This window comes from Chanos chanos, chromosome 4 (genome assembly GCF_902362185.1).
Source record: "Chanos chanos chromosome 4, fChaCha1.1, whole genome shotgun sequence".
NCBI lineage: Eukaryota > Metazoa > Chordata > Actinopteri > Gonorynchiformes > Chanidae > Chanos > Chanos chanos.
Genome location: NC_044498.1, coordinates 36656036 through 36671514, shown reverse-complemented (window position 1 = coordinate 36671514; position 15479 = coordinate 36656036). Strand labels below are relative to the sequence as shown.

At 40.5% G+C, this 15479-nt stretch overlaps 1 protein-coding gene across 1 annotated transcript in view; it reads right to left on the bottom strand.

Annotated features, from left to right (window-relative positions):
* Window positions 1–5484: 5484 nt before the first annotated feature.
* ikzf1 (IKAROS family zinc finger 1 (Ikaros)) overlaps window positions 5485–15479 on the bottom strand; it is a 15400-nt gene continuing 5405 nt past the window's right edge. Inside the window, exons 3-7 of the mRNA XM_030771126.1 lie at window positions 11228–11494; window positions 8489–8656; window positions 8053–8178; window positions 6788–6922; window positions 5485–6230 (exon numbers count right to left, since the gene is read on the bottom strand). Of these exons, the coding sequence (XP_030626986.1) occupies window positions 5485–6230; window positions 6788–6922; window positions 8053–8178; window positions 8489–8656; window positions 11228–11494 (1442 nt within the window). The remainder of the gene's footprint in view (window positions 6231–6787; window positions 6923–8052; window positions 8179–8488; window positions 8657–11227; window positions 11495–15479) is intronic.

Sequence of the window (15479 nt, the reverse complement as noted above, 5' to 3'; positions counted from 1 at the left end):
TTGTTTCTCAAAAGATAAGAAAATGCCTTTGTGTTCCTTTTAAATCTGTGTTTTCATTGAGGGTGAATGCTTTTTGCTGCTTGGGAGGAATCCAAACAAGCGAGACCAAACCACGCTTGACTGGATGGTGTTTTATACCCTGACCGTCTTTGCGCTTTGGTAGTGAGTGGATATGGAAGAGGAAGTTGGGCAATGTTGTTGGCATTCTCATGATAAACGTTGTCCATAGCTTCATTCTAGCACTGTTCTTCCTGTCCCCCAGGAAGCATGTGGTCAACCACAACAATTTGGAAATCAGAGGAAAGTGGGTCTGTACCTGGGAGAAGCAAATGATTCCCAAGAATTAAATTCTTATCAGTGCACATTCCTTATCTACCTGTAAAGGAATTTTCCTTCATTTTGAATCTGTTTCTTGTTTATACATTTATTATTGAAGAGTAGTCATTAATACTTAAATGATGTGTATTTTCATCAATTTAGATCAATTAAATGTGCCTCAGTATACATAAAATTAATCTGAGACTGATCAAAGATTTTTAATGCAACATGTTTTGCTGTTACTTGTGTCTACACTGAAACCAGGGGAAGAATGGAGGGGAAACTGTTGCAAACTGTCTGGTGTTACACCATTAAGGAGGAAGTAGAAAATTGTGGAATCTACCTCCAAGTTCACAAAGACTTCTCCAAAAGGATTCTGGTAGCATTGCAAAATTCCAGAGAGTTGTGAAATTTGTAGACTGCCCATATAGGTCATTTTTAGGAACCAAAGTGCACAGCAAATGTGTGGGCAAGTACAGAAAACAGAATAAGAATTTCCCTAAATTCCCATACTCCTGAATCAATCCATGGAAATTTTCTAAAACTCCGGGGAACCTTCCCGCCTACATTTTGGCGGTTGTGGTTCGTGCTGGGAAAGGTGATATTTTTATCAGTGAGTGTGATGACCTGAATCAGCTCAAATAACCTAAAGCAAATGATGTCATCAATGTTTCTTAGAACCAGCAAGGCAAATGTAATCATGGACTAATCAACAAAGTTCCCTTGAATCTAATGTACTTTATATACTCATCTACCACATGATTAGAAACACCTACTTTGTAGGTACATCTTGTTGGTGTACATTTAGAAACTACCATTGGCCCATACGTTGCCATGCATGATTTGTGTCAGCCATCCTCTAGCTCTTCATCAGTGGTCCGTTTCAGACCATGGGTCAGCTGTTGGCTGGATATTTTTGGTTGGCAAACCACTCCCAGCCTGGCATTGACACATGTAAAAACCTCAGTGACATTGCTGTGCGTGATACACTCATACCGGTTCGACACACCCTACTATGCCGCTACACTGTGAGTGGCACTGCTGTGTGAAAAATGGTCTGTCACGCAAATAATATCTGGTTAACAGTGGTCCTGTGGTCAGAGACTGGCCATTGATGAACTTAGTGGAGAGTGGTCTTCAAATTAAGTATTGTAAGTATAAGTCAAATTAAGCGCAAGTATACTTCATAAACCAGGCAGTGAGTGTAGGTTTAAGGTGAGTGTTTCTAATAAAGTGGACAGTGAGTGTATTCCTTCCTGGAAGAGGAGGATTCCGATTTGAGAGTTGTAAGGAAAAGGTGAGGGATATGTCGAGTCGTTTATGTAACCGGATGTGACCCGGAGAATGATGGGTAGACTGGTCAAGACTATGAGAAAGGAACAGGTTCCATTCCAAGACAGATGTGGCAGGCTTAGGGGTGTTATATTTGTCTTTTCCCAAAGACTGACATCTTGCCCCTCGTCTTCTGTTCCCCATTTTGCTTAAAAAAAAAGAAAGTTGCTCTTCCTTTTTTCTTTTTCTCTCTCTTTTTTTTTTTTTTAGAAATGTTGGTAATTCAATTTTGCATTTTGTGACGGAAGTCTAATGCTGAGAATGATCGCACCTGTTCTGTGAATTTTAGATCAACAGTACTGCTATGGAGTTTAGGTGAGCTGTGACTCTCAAAAGAAATGGAAACAAACTGAACTGAACTGAACATGAATTCTTGAATGACATGAGATTCCATTTTTCTCTATCAGCTTCAAGGGTTGTGTGCATCTGTTGTTGTTTTTTTCAATTCATTGCATATTCTGCTGCATTTATTTGTTTCTTGATATTGCTCAGAAATATTTTGTGTATTATAATTTGAAGATAACATGATGTATGCATGCTAAAATAGATCAGGAGTTAAAGAAGGGGACAAGACAGTCAAATTGGTCCATCTCCTGTAAAAAAAAAAAAACCCTGAAAACTTTGAATGTCTCAAAGCTGCTCCAAGCAAAGTCAATCCCGAGGTCAATGGCCATTTTCAAGTCTCACTGATCTCCCCTGGACCCTGTCTGTGGAGTCTCTTGCCAGTAACGGAGTTTCCGATTATAGATTGTGCCCGCATGAAATGAAACTGTCATTTAATTTTTATGAAATGATCTTAGAAAAACTGGAAGACCATGAAAAAAGGGTTTCATTCATTTTTCATCTTTTTGTCAAGTCGACTAATGAATATTTCAGGGTTGTGTGGTTGGCCACAGTGTTCAAACTTTGTAAAACTAGCCAGCAGTGCAAGTCTCTAGAGTATCCCTAAGGACGGACGGATGGAAGGCTGACAGAATCGCAGTGTTTCTTTGCTGGACCAGGAGAACATTGGGCCAGAATTCCTCTGGAGCTTGGAGGCCATAGTCTACTATGGACCTTTTCATGTCATTATCGATTCCTGTCAGCTGATACATACTGTTTCTCTGAGAAGGTGTTATGTGGATTTAAGGAGCTTTGTTATTGCAAACGATGCATTTAGCCTATACATTCACTCTTAGTATGTGTGTGTGTGTGTGTGTGTGTGTAGCAGGGGCAGGACAAGATCAGTCTGAGGTCCTGTATTTATCAACATTAGTTAATATTTGTGACAGTGTGTGCCATATTTGAAACAGTAAGCTATACACCAGCATGAAAGGTTTGATTTAATATTGTTTAACCAAATTATCAAAAAAATTCTACAGGAAGTGATCAGCATCTTACAAGATATTCATTGTCGGTAATTCTATGTATTGTTGGAGAGTACTAATCTTAGTGGAAAGGAGAAGTGAGATTTGGGATTAACATGGGGGTGGGGGGACATGCCGGCCAGATTATCCCTTTCATGCAAATGTTCCAAACCACTCCCTCCCCCTGTCTTCCCCCGACGGGTCCCAGTGAAGCGTGAGGATCCGCACTACCCACAGCTGCATCCCTTTTCTGCCCCATCACACAACAGCCATCTGGACTCTCTCTCTCTCTCTCTCTCTCTCTCTCTCTCTCTCTCTTTTTAAATCAGCTTCTTGAATGTCTGATCCAATAGTGCTGTCATGTTACGATCTGTTGCATTTCCCCATGATGGGGGACTGACACAGTAATGTATAAATGGGAAAATGGGGAAAAAAGTTGAAAACAACTTTCTTACTGACAAAGAAAAATTTCCCAAAATGTTTTATGCTAAATTGTTTGTTACATTTTAGTTTTATGGATATGGCTAGATTTTATTTAATGTATGAAGCTGTATAACGCCATGGAAAAGATAAATGCCAGACAACAGAACCCCTGTTGTTGCTCTTTGGAGTTCAGAATCTTGCATGAGCCTCAAAGTTGGAATGTATTTACCTCGTCCCAGCTGCCATAAAGCCCCCCACTTACCAGTTCGTTTAGTTCTTAATGTCCCAGGTGGGAAGCAAACCGGTGACTATCCGGTTGCTACGTCATGGACTTACCCTCTGTCTTCTACTATAGCTGGTTCCCTTTTGTAGTCTGAACTCATATTGTTATGCATTAACCATTTGTACTAATAGTATATTTATCTTGAGTTTTTTACAATGATATTCATATATCTAAATTTTGTAGTCAGCAAAGATCAGTTTGGAGAGAAAAAGGGCCTATTTTTTAATTTTGGTCTGAAGAACATTAGTGCCAATCATTTATCAACCCTCTTGTTTTCAGCCTGACAGATGGCAGATACATCCAGAGTTGATGGACATTTAGACTCAATTAGTTACAGATATAAAAAAGCATGCTGTGTTCTCTCTGGGAATGCAATTTTAAAGCGTCTCAAACTTAATTATGTTTTGAAACTAGGAAGTCAGATAAACCAGTACTTAACTTTTTTGGACACTTTCCGTGAGAGCACATTTAGCTCTGGGCTTGTGACATTTTGAAACATTGAAATGTACCCACACATTTGCTTTTGAAATATTTTTCAAAATTGCTTCCCATTGTTATCATGTGAGCACTGCATAGCAACTTTTGTGAAAAAAAAAAAAAACATTTTCCTAATGCCACTCTCTCAAAAATAAACCAGTTAAATTAGGAAGACACAATTTTAAATATCAGAAAGCTTGTTTCAACAATAAGACGTCACCACACACCAACATAATCTGAATGTATGTAAAATATCTTTTATTGATATTTTGCAAGTGTATTTTCAAATTTCTGCCATGATGACATGTAAGTGTAAAATATTGCGTCAAACACTAAATTAAATAGAAAATATTACAACACAAAATGTACAGTTGACCAGAACCTTTCACTGATAATACACACTGGTTTAAAGATGCTGATGTTTTCTTCAATTCCATGTCATAATAGGTTCACACACATGTTTTACAATGCAGCCGCTGGTACACAGAATGAACACAGACACAAAAGGTACTTACTGTAATAAATTACAAAACAGTATAAGCATGTGTACGCTGCATAAATAATTATAAAATAACTATTTTTAAATGAAACAAAAAATGTAAAAAAAAAATGATAAGGAAAGAAAGAAAGGAAGAAAACACTGTTACAGACACCGTGTATGGATAAAATAGACAAATACGATACGCTTTTGTTCCAGTTCAAATGTACAAGTTAATGTAACAAAAAGAAACCTTTACAAGAAAAAAAAGATACTTTCGTCTGACTTTAATATTTCTTTTGTAAACTGTGTGTAATTGAGTATTACACATTTTTATGCCCAAAATCTATTTGGTACAACAATATAACAATGTTTAATTTTGTTTTTAAAATGATATTGGACTAAAATCCCTTGTGTCTTTGTGGCCTAAATGCCTCCTGCCACACTGATATCCTCAACCAAGCTAGAAAAATAGATGACAATGCCATATATTTCTATGTTGCTCTTTTTAAATGAATGAGTGTGTACTGAGACTCCTAGATTTGATGTCAAACATGCATACAGTTTATGGGCAGTGTATAAAAATGTCCCCATTGTGAATGGATTTTACAATTTGTGTGTGTGTGTGGGTGTGTGTCCGTGTGAGTCTGTGTGTGCGCACATTTCTTTGTGGCTTTGTATGTATATTGAAATATGTGTATTTGTGTGTGTACATGAATATGATTGTACATGCATGTGTATATATTTATATGTACATGCATGTATTTGTGTGTGTGTGTGTATGTGTGTTTGTGTATGTGTAATTACATGTATTTGTGTAAATGTGTCTACACATGTGTGTGCGCTCCAAAGCGGTGCTCCCCACGTGTCATATGCGAGGAGAACTCATAGCGGTCTTGGCTACGGTATCCACACAGGTTACACTCAAAAGGGTCCCGGAATCCGTGGCAACCCATGTGGATGGTGTACATAACATGATCAAGAAACAGGACCCTGCAGTGGGCGCAACGATATGCCCTCACTTCCTCCCCTTCTCCACTCACCACCTTGAACCCATCTGACGCTACTCCCAACCCCAACTCCATCCCCGCCGCACGGAGCGCCTCAAAGTGGCGCTGCTGCTCCTCCTTGACCAATGGGAGGCCCCCGTTTCTCACCCCTGGAGCCATGTGATTGGTCAGGTAGATGAGGCCAGCGGCGGCCGTCCCGGCAGCGCCCCCGGCCGCCCTGTCTTCGTTGTTACTCTCTGTGTCGGTGGAGTCTTGTCCGCTGGGACTGGCCGAACCATCCTTTTCGCTCGACGCTGATTTGGACTTGGAGAGCAGGAGAAGGTTCTCAGCAGCGCTGTCTTTGGCCGACAGGCCGGCAGGGCCGTCTGACTGAGGCTTGTGGAGGTTGTATATGGGGCTGACCACCACATCAGAGGAAGAGCCAGGGGAGGTCTGGACGAGGGGTCGCAGAGATTCGGCACCCAGGTAGCTGATGGCGCTGTTTATAGCCTGGTCAATGACGTGAGGCTGCATCAGCTCTCCTGAGTTCCCATCAAAGGAGAGATCTGACAAACGCTTCTCTCCTGTGGTGGAGAGAGAGAGAGAGAGAGAACCACAGAGAAAGAAAGAGTGTGAGGTTTGGGGCATTTCTGATACATTTGTATTATGAGAAAAAGTTCAGAATTTGGTTCAGTTTGAGCTTTATGTTTGCATAGCAGTAAAACTGGTCATAGAAGGGTACAAGAATTTTGATCTTCTGTTTTATTTTAGATAAAATTCCAAGTATGTACACCATTGAAAATATCTTACAGAAATGTCTAAGCCCTGCTGCCTTTGCACTGATAGTCAAAAGGGGAACTGTTTCTTTTTTATTTTAATAATCTACACCTTTTCTTGTGCAGCCAGTGAATAATAATACACATGTTCCAGGACAAAAGAAGGGGAAATAGATTTCAAACAGTCCTAACTTTTTGACAAAAGTGCAGCCCCAGACCATCATAAAAGTAAATTGTCAACACTATATTTGTATTCTGTATTCAGTTATATATTGTTTTCCTATTTTGCCTGTGATACGTTTTAATCTGTTTTAATATGAATAACTTCATATCTGTGTGTGTAGAAGGAAAGATTTAACTCTTACCCACAAATTTCTGTGGCATGGAGCTCTTACGTTTAGCTACATTACTGGCTATTCTGTCTAGCACCAAGGCCCTCTCCGCCCCAGCCAGCGTAATGTCCTCCCCTCGCTCACCCGGGTTGCTTTCTTCCTTTACTACTGGAAGGAAAGACAGAACAACAGCAAGGGTAAGACTCAGATGCTAACATCTAACCTGGGTCAGATTCTCCATAGAGCTCTGACTGGAAAGAAATTAGGAGAATATGAATATAGCGGCTCTTGATATAACATAAATACCTTTTGTTTTGCCTGATTTTATATTGTTTGTATGAGATTTTGCAGGCTTGACCTTTCTTTTTTAATGTCTATAAATTAATTATTTTTTTCTGAACTGAACAGCAGGGTGTGAAAATGATTTTTTAAATGAACATAAATTTCTATTTAAGTTTTTTTTATAATAAACCCAAATTTCCATTTCCGTTCCTTTCAAAACAGACTATACATCTCTTTTACGTTTCTGTTGCTGTTCTGTCAATGCATCATCCCCTACCGTGTTTACATGTCATGTTGAAGGCAAAATAATTAACTGACTACAGTTAATTGACCATTTTAGTTTGATTTAATCTGATTTAATGCGACGATTCAGTTTAATGACTTGGCAAATTTTCAAATAAATCTCACATAAACATGGGATAATGAGAAACGTATGCTATGGAAAACCAAACTTATTGTTAAACCTGAAAAATCATGTCAAAATCAAATCTACATTATATTTCAAAACATTATTTCAAATGCAGATTACAGATGTAACAAATACAAAAAAATAATTCAGTTTACGAAACAATATAATCTATCATCTATGAAAAGTTCTTTCCTGAGAGACTGAGAAAAAAGACTGAGACTAGATGCATGACAGAGAAAAAGGAGGTAGATTTCTAGAAGTTTTTTTTTTTTTAATTTGTGGTTTTCTGAAAGGAAGCAAAAAACAGTCCCCCAAACCAAATCCTTATGGGTGGGTCATAATTAAATTTGTTCGAAGAAACAAGCATGTCATTTTCATGCAAATGAATGTTTTCGCATCTGTGTTCTCTCTAACTTGATCAGTAATGGGAAGATTTCTGTTAATCAAAAGGCTGCACTAGAATGGTGAATTGGGTCAGCGTTTGTGTGCGTGCGTGTGTGTGTGTGCATGTGTGTGTGTGTGTGTCTGTCTGTCTGTCCATCTGTCTGTCTGTGTATCTGTGTCTGTGTGTATTTCTATGTGTGTGTGTGTGTCAAAGGTCACTGACCTGTGTAGATGCTGTTCTGCAGGCCCATGCACTGGAGATAGTTATGGCATCTCTCTTTATGCTCCTCCAGTGAACTGCGCTGCTTGTAGCTCCGACCGCAGTAGGCACACTTATGGGGCTTTCCAACTATCAGTCAAAAATAAACATCACAATAAAAATGACTTTCAGTATCATTTTCTGCATTCATTTCCAAGCAGACTTTAGTCAACTGCAGATTTCTGTGTTGCCTTTTTTCAGTAGTATTCGCTGAACTCTTGCTACTGGTTATTGGCCCATATTCTGAGTATTGGTGAGGTTGCATAACTGCTGGGAAAAAACTGAGAACCCTAACATCCAAAACATGTCGCTTTTCTGTCAAAACATTTGTGTGTAACAGTGTATGATAATGAGAGGATGAAGAGAAGAATGTGAGGATGAGGAGAGGAATGTTAGGTACCGGAGTGAGTGCGCAGGTGCCCTGTGAGGGCATCTCTACGGCGACAGGCGTAGTTACAAAGATGACATTTGAAAGGCTTCTCTCCGGAGTGGAGTTTAATGTGACGGAGCAAATTCCCTTTCTGAGTGAACGAGGCTCCACACTGGTTACACTGGAATGGTCTCTCACCTGGAGAAAAAAAGACAACACGAGATTAAACACAAGAACACACATACCTCTAACTGCACATATAAACAATTAACCACGGAGTCATACATCTAAATACACACAAGTTGGTCTTCACATCTGTCTTTATGAACAGCACCAATAATAGAAGTGATTATTAACCTATTAGCCACTTCCGTTAAAATAGTTGAATTGTTTATTTGCAAGCGGTTTAATTTGGAAAGATGTGTTAAAATACTTATGGACTTTTTTATTCTCTTTGTTTTTCCAGACAAACCCACTTACTCAGAACAGCTTTCACGAATTGTTATTGACATATACACTGGTGCTTTTGCATTTCATGCATTTAGTAGTGTCATCTGTGATTAAGAACAAGCACTGTACACAAAATCGTTGTTGATCGTTGTCTTTCTTTTTCGTATATATAATAATCTCATTTTAATGTCATTATCAGCAGACAGAAAACATGCTGTGTGTAGACTTATGTAGTAAGGTATCTGTCGAGATTTATGTACACGTAGCGATTCATTTCTAATATGCCTACATGGTCGTCAGATGAGCTTTACAAGATGTAGCCACAATTCAAACAGTAAATGGTCAGGTAGATAACCAATGTCTGAATTATATCCATACACTGAAACCCCCCTTGGGAGCGGCGATAGCACCATTACACTTTGAATGCAAGGTCAGTGGCAAACACGACTACCCAAACGGCTGCGACAACTTCAACATCTGAGCGACCGGCACAGAGACTCAATCAAACACAAGGCGCTGGAGGAATCGGCGCGGAGCAGCACTCTCACTTTCCAACGGCGCTTCGCCTCGCAACCCCCTCCCCCCTCCTCCTCCCCGCGCGCACGCTGGCGCTCGGATCGTACAAGCGGCTTTCAGACGCAGCCTGCCAGTTTCGTAATGCACCACTGCCTGGGTCAATTTGATCTGAAAATCTCATTTTTTCCTCTTCTTCGGCTCTAAAATAAGAGCGGCCCCATCACAATGCAAATGCAGACCTCATTTAAATAAAGCGAAGGAAACACTTTGTGTTTGAGAACCAGTCTTCCTGATCAGCGCCTCTGGAATAAACCAATATCCAAGCGCTCGGCGTGTTGTGGCATTCTCAGAGAAGCACTTTAAATACGTCTCTCTCTTCAAAAAGTCACTATAAAATAAGAGCCACCAGTGAAGCAGCAAAAAACTCCAGAAGAAAAAGAAACTCATTAAAAAGGCATTTTAGGAGCACAGTGTCACCCTCCCAATATTTATATTTAAATAGGAAGACTTCATTATGTCTTTTATTATACGTTCTTTTTTGCATTTACATTAAGTTCACTGTTCTTTTCTTCGGTTGGAGGTTTCATTAGTTCCTCGAGCGTGGCAGTTAAGTGCCTTTTTGAAAACTGTTCTCCACCACTGGTTTGGATTCATTACAATGGAATATCAATTTGAGTGAGAGTAGAAATCTTAATACTATGATAATTGTCATTTGGCTGAGATTTCTCTCAGCTTAATTGTTGTCCTTGCCTTGTTTTGAGCTCTAATTTAAAACCCTTTTTTCCAATTTATTTATTTATTTATTTTGATATTTTTAAAGTCCATTTCCCTAACTCATCAGCTGCCTTGCAATTCACCTTTCCTTCAAAAGGGTTTAAAATTAAGACTTATCGAGATGAACTGAACCAACATCAGGTTAAAGCGTGGGAAAGCAATAACACTTTTAAATACACAGGACCTGAGCTCTGTACACAAAAATTCACAAAGGCCAGACTCTAACTGAACCTTTACTCTCTGCATTTTGTCAGCGAAACCACAAACACATTACATAAACAACACCACAAATACTCTCAGTCTGATTATATATCACTTGGTAATTGTTCAGTCTTTATCTACAAAGCTTTTCCCAAAAGCTTAGCTTAACAAATTTGATATATACAATACATCAGTGCTCAAACCCAGACAGAACACACTCTCACAAAGCCAGGTTAACCTATATATTGATAACATGTGATTCCCCATCTAGATAAGCTGTGTGTGTGTGTGTGTGTGTGCTTGTGTGTGTGTGTGTGTTTGTGTGTGTATGTATTTCCTAAGCCACAACCACTTCAATACGCAGGATACATAATACAACCCTAACTGCACCTACTGTCTTCAGAAAAGTCAATTTGACAACAGTCCCCTTTCACCACCTCTTTCACCAGCAATATACCAGCAACTATATGATACGTTCAACAGAAAATCCCTTGAGTTTGGAGTTTTCTCAGACTTCTGAGCTCTCTCTCTCTCTCTCTCTCTCCCTCTCTCTCTCTCTTTCTCTCTCTCGCTCTCTCTCCCCCCTCCCTCTCTCTCTCTCTCTCTCTCTCTCTCTCCCTCTCTCTCTCTCTCTCTCTCTCTCTCTCTCTCTTCCTGCCTCTCACCCTCTCTCTCATTCTCTCTCTCCCTTCAGCTTTACTTCTGAGGACTCTTCGATTAGAGCGACGTATGCAGCTCTGAGTGTGGTTTAACCAACCCCCCTTTTTTTTTTTTTTTCAACCCGATTGCAGATGAAAAGGGGAAAGAGTAGATGGCATATTGGCTTACCAGTGTGGCTTCGCTTGTGCACCATCAGCACATTGGGGCCAATGCAAACTATCCCACAGATATCACACTTGAGCTTCCCGTTGGGCAGTCGGATGCCCCCGGACGAGGGGTAGGCCGCCTTGCCGTCGGGGCCGGCGTGGGAGCCGTTCACTTTGACTCCTGAGGCATCGAGCACGCGCAAGTCCTCAGCACACTCCTCCTCTCCATTCACCTCACTGGCCATCCCTCTTTCCTCGTCACTGCGAGACTCAACTTTTATACTACAGGCTGGAAAGAGAGGGCAGGGAGCGGGCCTTTAGTACAGCGGCAGTAACGCTTTACAAATCAGACCAAGTGAGACTACCGCTAAGACCGTACAATGTATGTACTCCTATACTATGTATGTCCTCTCACTGAAACTATATATACACACGCTAAACTCTAAGTGACTCATATATATGTGCATTATATCTGAGGCTGTAACATGTGGAGTTTACTGGGGCTGGTGTTATATGTGCACACAGTAGTGGATCATATCTATATCTATATCTATATCTATATCTATATCTATATCTATATCTATATATAAGCTTATATATAAATAAGCATTATAGCTGATGTGATGTATGTACAGTTGAGCCTGTTCATGAACCCTGTGGCTGCCCTTAGACTATGTACACCAAAGCTCTAACAAGACTAGTATATCTTTTCTATATCTGCTATATTTGACTGTATAGTCACTATTTTTGACCTACAGACGGGATCAAATAGATGCTACAGGGTACCAGGGTGTGTCACTCTAATCCTCAGTCTCCTTTATTCTATCTGGGTATAGTTTTATGTCTGAATGCTCCTCATAAGAAAGGCCACAGACTGTCTCTGCCACAGTCTGAGTTTACAGTTATCTCCATTTGGTGGTCTTTAATGGAGCGGTTCTGTGTGAACTCCTGATCCATGGCTTTGATCCTAACAGTGGGGTTTGGCTGTCCCCTAGCGCTTGGTCCTCCACAGTGTCTCTGTACTGTAATATACTGAAGACTGGACTCTTTGATGTAGATCAACACTGACTTCACTGCCTGTGTGTGTGTGTGTGTGTGTGTGTGTGTGTGTGTGTGTGTGTGTGTATGTGCAAGAGAGAGAGAGAGAATGTGAGAGACAGAGAGAGAATGTGAATGAGAGAATTTTGAATGTTTTGAATGAGAGAATCTAAGGGAGAGTTTTGTTTGGATGTGTGTGTGTGTGTGTGTGTGTGTGTGTGCGCGCGCGACTGCGTGTGTGCCTACGTGCATGTGTGTGTGTGTGTGTGTATCCGGTTCTGATTTACTTTGTATCACTATGCGCACTGAATAAGAAATAAAATAGCTTTAATTTAATCCATGTCACACCCCAGTCTGATGTTTGCCCTCAATCTAATGAATAAGACCACAGTAAATGTAGAGACAACACTGCAGTAAACATAGTGGTGACACTTAGACAGTGAAACTAATCTCCATTACATTCCTAGCTTTTCTCCTCTTATTTTCAACATCATCTTCAGGATTTAATTATTTCCATGGTTAAACTGCTGAATACCAAACATTTCCTTATAGAAAGGTAACTTCACAGTGGCCCTTCAATGGCTGTTCTCTAATAATACTACATTTTACAAGGGAATAGTCTTGTAATTAAGAAGATGAGGTCAAAAGTTGAGATCTGAACTTCTAAACTCACTTTGAACTTCAAAATGAATAATGAATTGTCCTCTTGCTCAGTGACCATCATGAACAGATATGGACAGATTAAGCGTATTGTGTTAATCATTAACCAGCATCTGTATTACACCTCAGAGAGAGAAAGCTCTCTGGGTTTTAAGTTTTCTCAGACTCATAACTGAGTTCTCTCTCTCTCTCTCTCTCTCTCTCTCTCTCTCTCTCTCTCTCTCTCTCTCTCCGTGAGTTCTCTCTTTCTGCTGAGGAATGAGGACATTCTAACTTCACTCATCATCTCTCTCTCACCATTGCACTTCTGCGAAACAAATGAGTGATAAACAGGAAACAAGAGACAGGAAACCCTGGCGTGTAAACCAGACCAGCAAACCATGGTAAATACACACACATACACACACACACACACATACAGTCACAAGCATCCACAGGCACACATGCAACCCTTGCAAACATAAGACAGTAAATAAAAAAGTTTAAGAACTGAAATAAAATCTTTTACTTCTAACTGGCTCGTGTTTCCGCATGAACTCCACACTCAAAGGTATCGAACCCTTCACTGCATAAACACAGAGCAGGCAGCCTTAATACACGAAACTAGACAAGTAAAACATAACTCTTTCAGTTACCTGTGCATCAGACATAAGCTTCTAGAGGGTGGAGCTAAACTGTAGTGCGGTTACAAAAAATAGTGCACTTTATATACATCCGTCTTTGAGACTCAAATATAAGGGGCAGGACTTTATGTGTGACCTTAAACTGGATTTTAAGTCTTCTGCATGTGTGTGTGCATGTGTGTGTGTATGTGTGTGCATGTGGGTGTGCGTGTGCGTGTGCATGTGCATGTGCATGTTCATGTGCGTGTGCATACGTGTGTATACGTGTGCGCTCACAGCATTTTTTGTTGGGTGACTCTTGGGCAGTTTGAGCTCTGTGGTTGACATGTGAGAGAGTCGACAGGGCTGATTTCCTCATGTTTGGCCTTCTGTTTGCTTAAGTGAAGAGGAACAAGTGGAAGTCTTGAAACATAGGAATCTGAGGGGAAAAGGGGAACTTTAAGCAACAGAGCCAGCCCAACTGAAAAAAGGCACAGACTTATGGAGAAGTGAGAGAAAGGGAAGCAGAGACAGGGAATTGTAAAGCTGTATAACTGAAAATGCCATTTTGAATAGGACACTGTGTGCTCTTTGTCGTCGTTGTTGTTGTTGTTGTTGTTGTTTTGTTTGTTTTGTCTGTTTTGTTTGTTTGCTTGGTTCATTTCTTTTGCTTTGCTTTGTTTCATTTTGTTTTGCTTTTTGTTTTGTTTTCTGTTCTTTTGTTTCTTTTCTCGCTGCTAATCTACGGGAATAAACAACAGCAGTAGTGCATGATTCATCCATACAGAAATCTCTGATGAGTCACTTTTTTCTGCGAATGTCTGAGATTATATAAAATCTCCTCATTTGAAGTCAGCCATCTCATTAAGGTACGAGCACAAAAACGGACAAACTGACAAACTGACAGGTACAAATAAACCTTTTTCGAACCACAGGCGCAAACCACCTTTTTGGCTGCACTTATTAAATGGTATATGCCCATCAGTGCAAGCAGGACCGGTTTTATACTATTTTCCACTGATAAGACATGGTAAGGGGGACCAATAACCACTCAAAAGCTTTGGAGAGACAGCGAGAGAGAGATAGAGAGAGATGTTTGGAGAATCGCTCACGCTGAGAGCAAAAAAGGAAGTCACGGCTACATTTCCTTCTTGGGAGATGAAAATGTCTGACAGGACTGATAGCAAAAAGGTCTTGCAACAGCATTGGATGCTGATAGGCATCTAGAGCTAGTGCTCTTTTTTCAAATGTGATATATTTATCTCAACTCGAAGCGAGTGGCCACCGCTGGCCATGTCACATACAGAGGAGTTTCCACCTGCAACATCAGATAGTCCAGGTCACAAAGCTTCTCTAACTTACAATGCAGTGCTCTATGAATATGCATCCGTGTGTCCATAAAACCCTCTCTCTCTCACACACACACACACACACACATACATATACAATCACTCACACATTCTCTCTGGTGTGATATGTTGCAGGAGAAGTGACCCCAGTTTGACAGAAGGGAACTAAGCGGTGCTGGTGCACTGCTGTTTCTCAGGGATTTGGGGAAGTTGTGAGTGAACTGGAGATGGGAAGAGGAGCTTTTGCTTTACATAACGTTTGTCACACATCCTAATTTACCCATTTTGGGAAGCAAGTGTCAAAAGCCACAGGGAGGGTCAACAAACAAAGAACAGCACTCTGTCAGATAAATAATCACACACGCACACACATACGCATGCACACACACATACGCATACACACACACACACACACACACACACATATGCATAGACAAACACACACACATACACATAGACAAACACACACACACAAACTCATACACACGCACGCGCACACACACACGCACGCGCACACACACACACACACACACACGCACACATACACACGCACACACATACACACACACAAACACATACACACACATACACACGCACATGCATGCACACACACACACACATATAC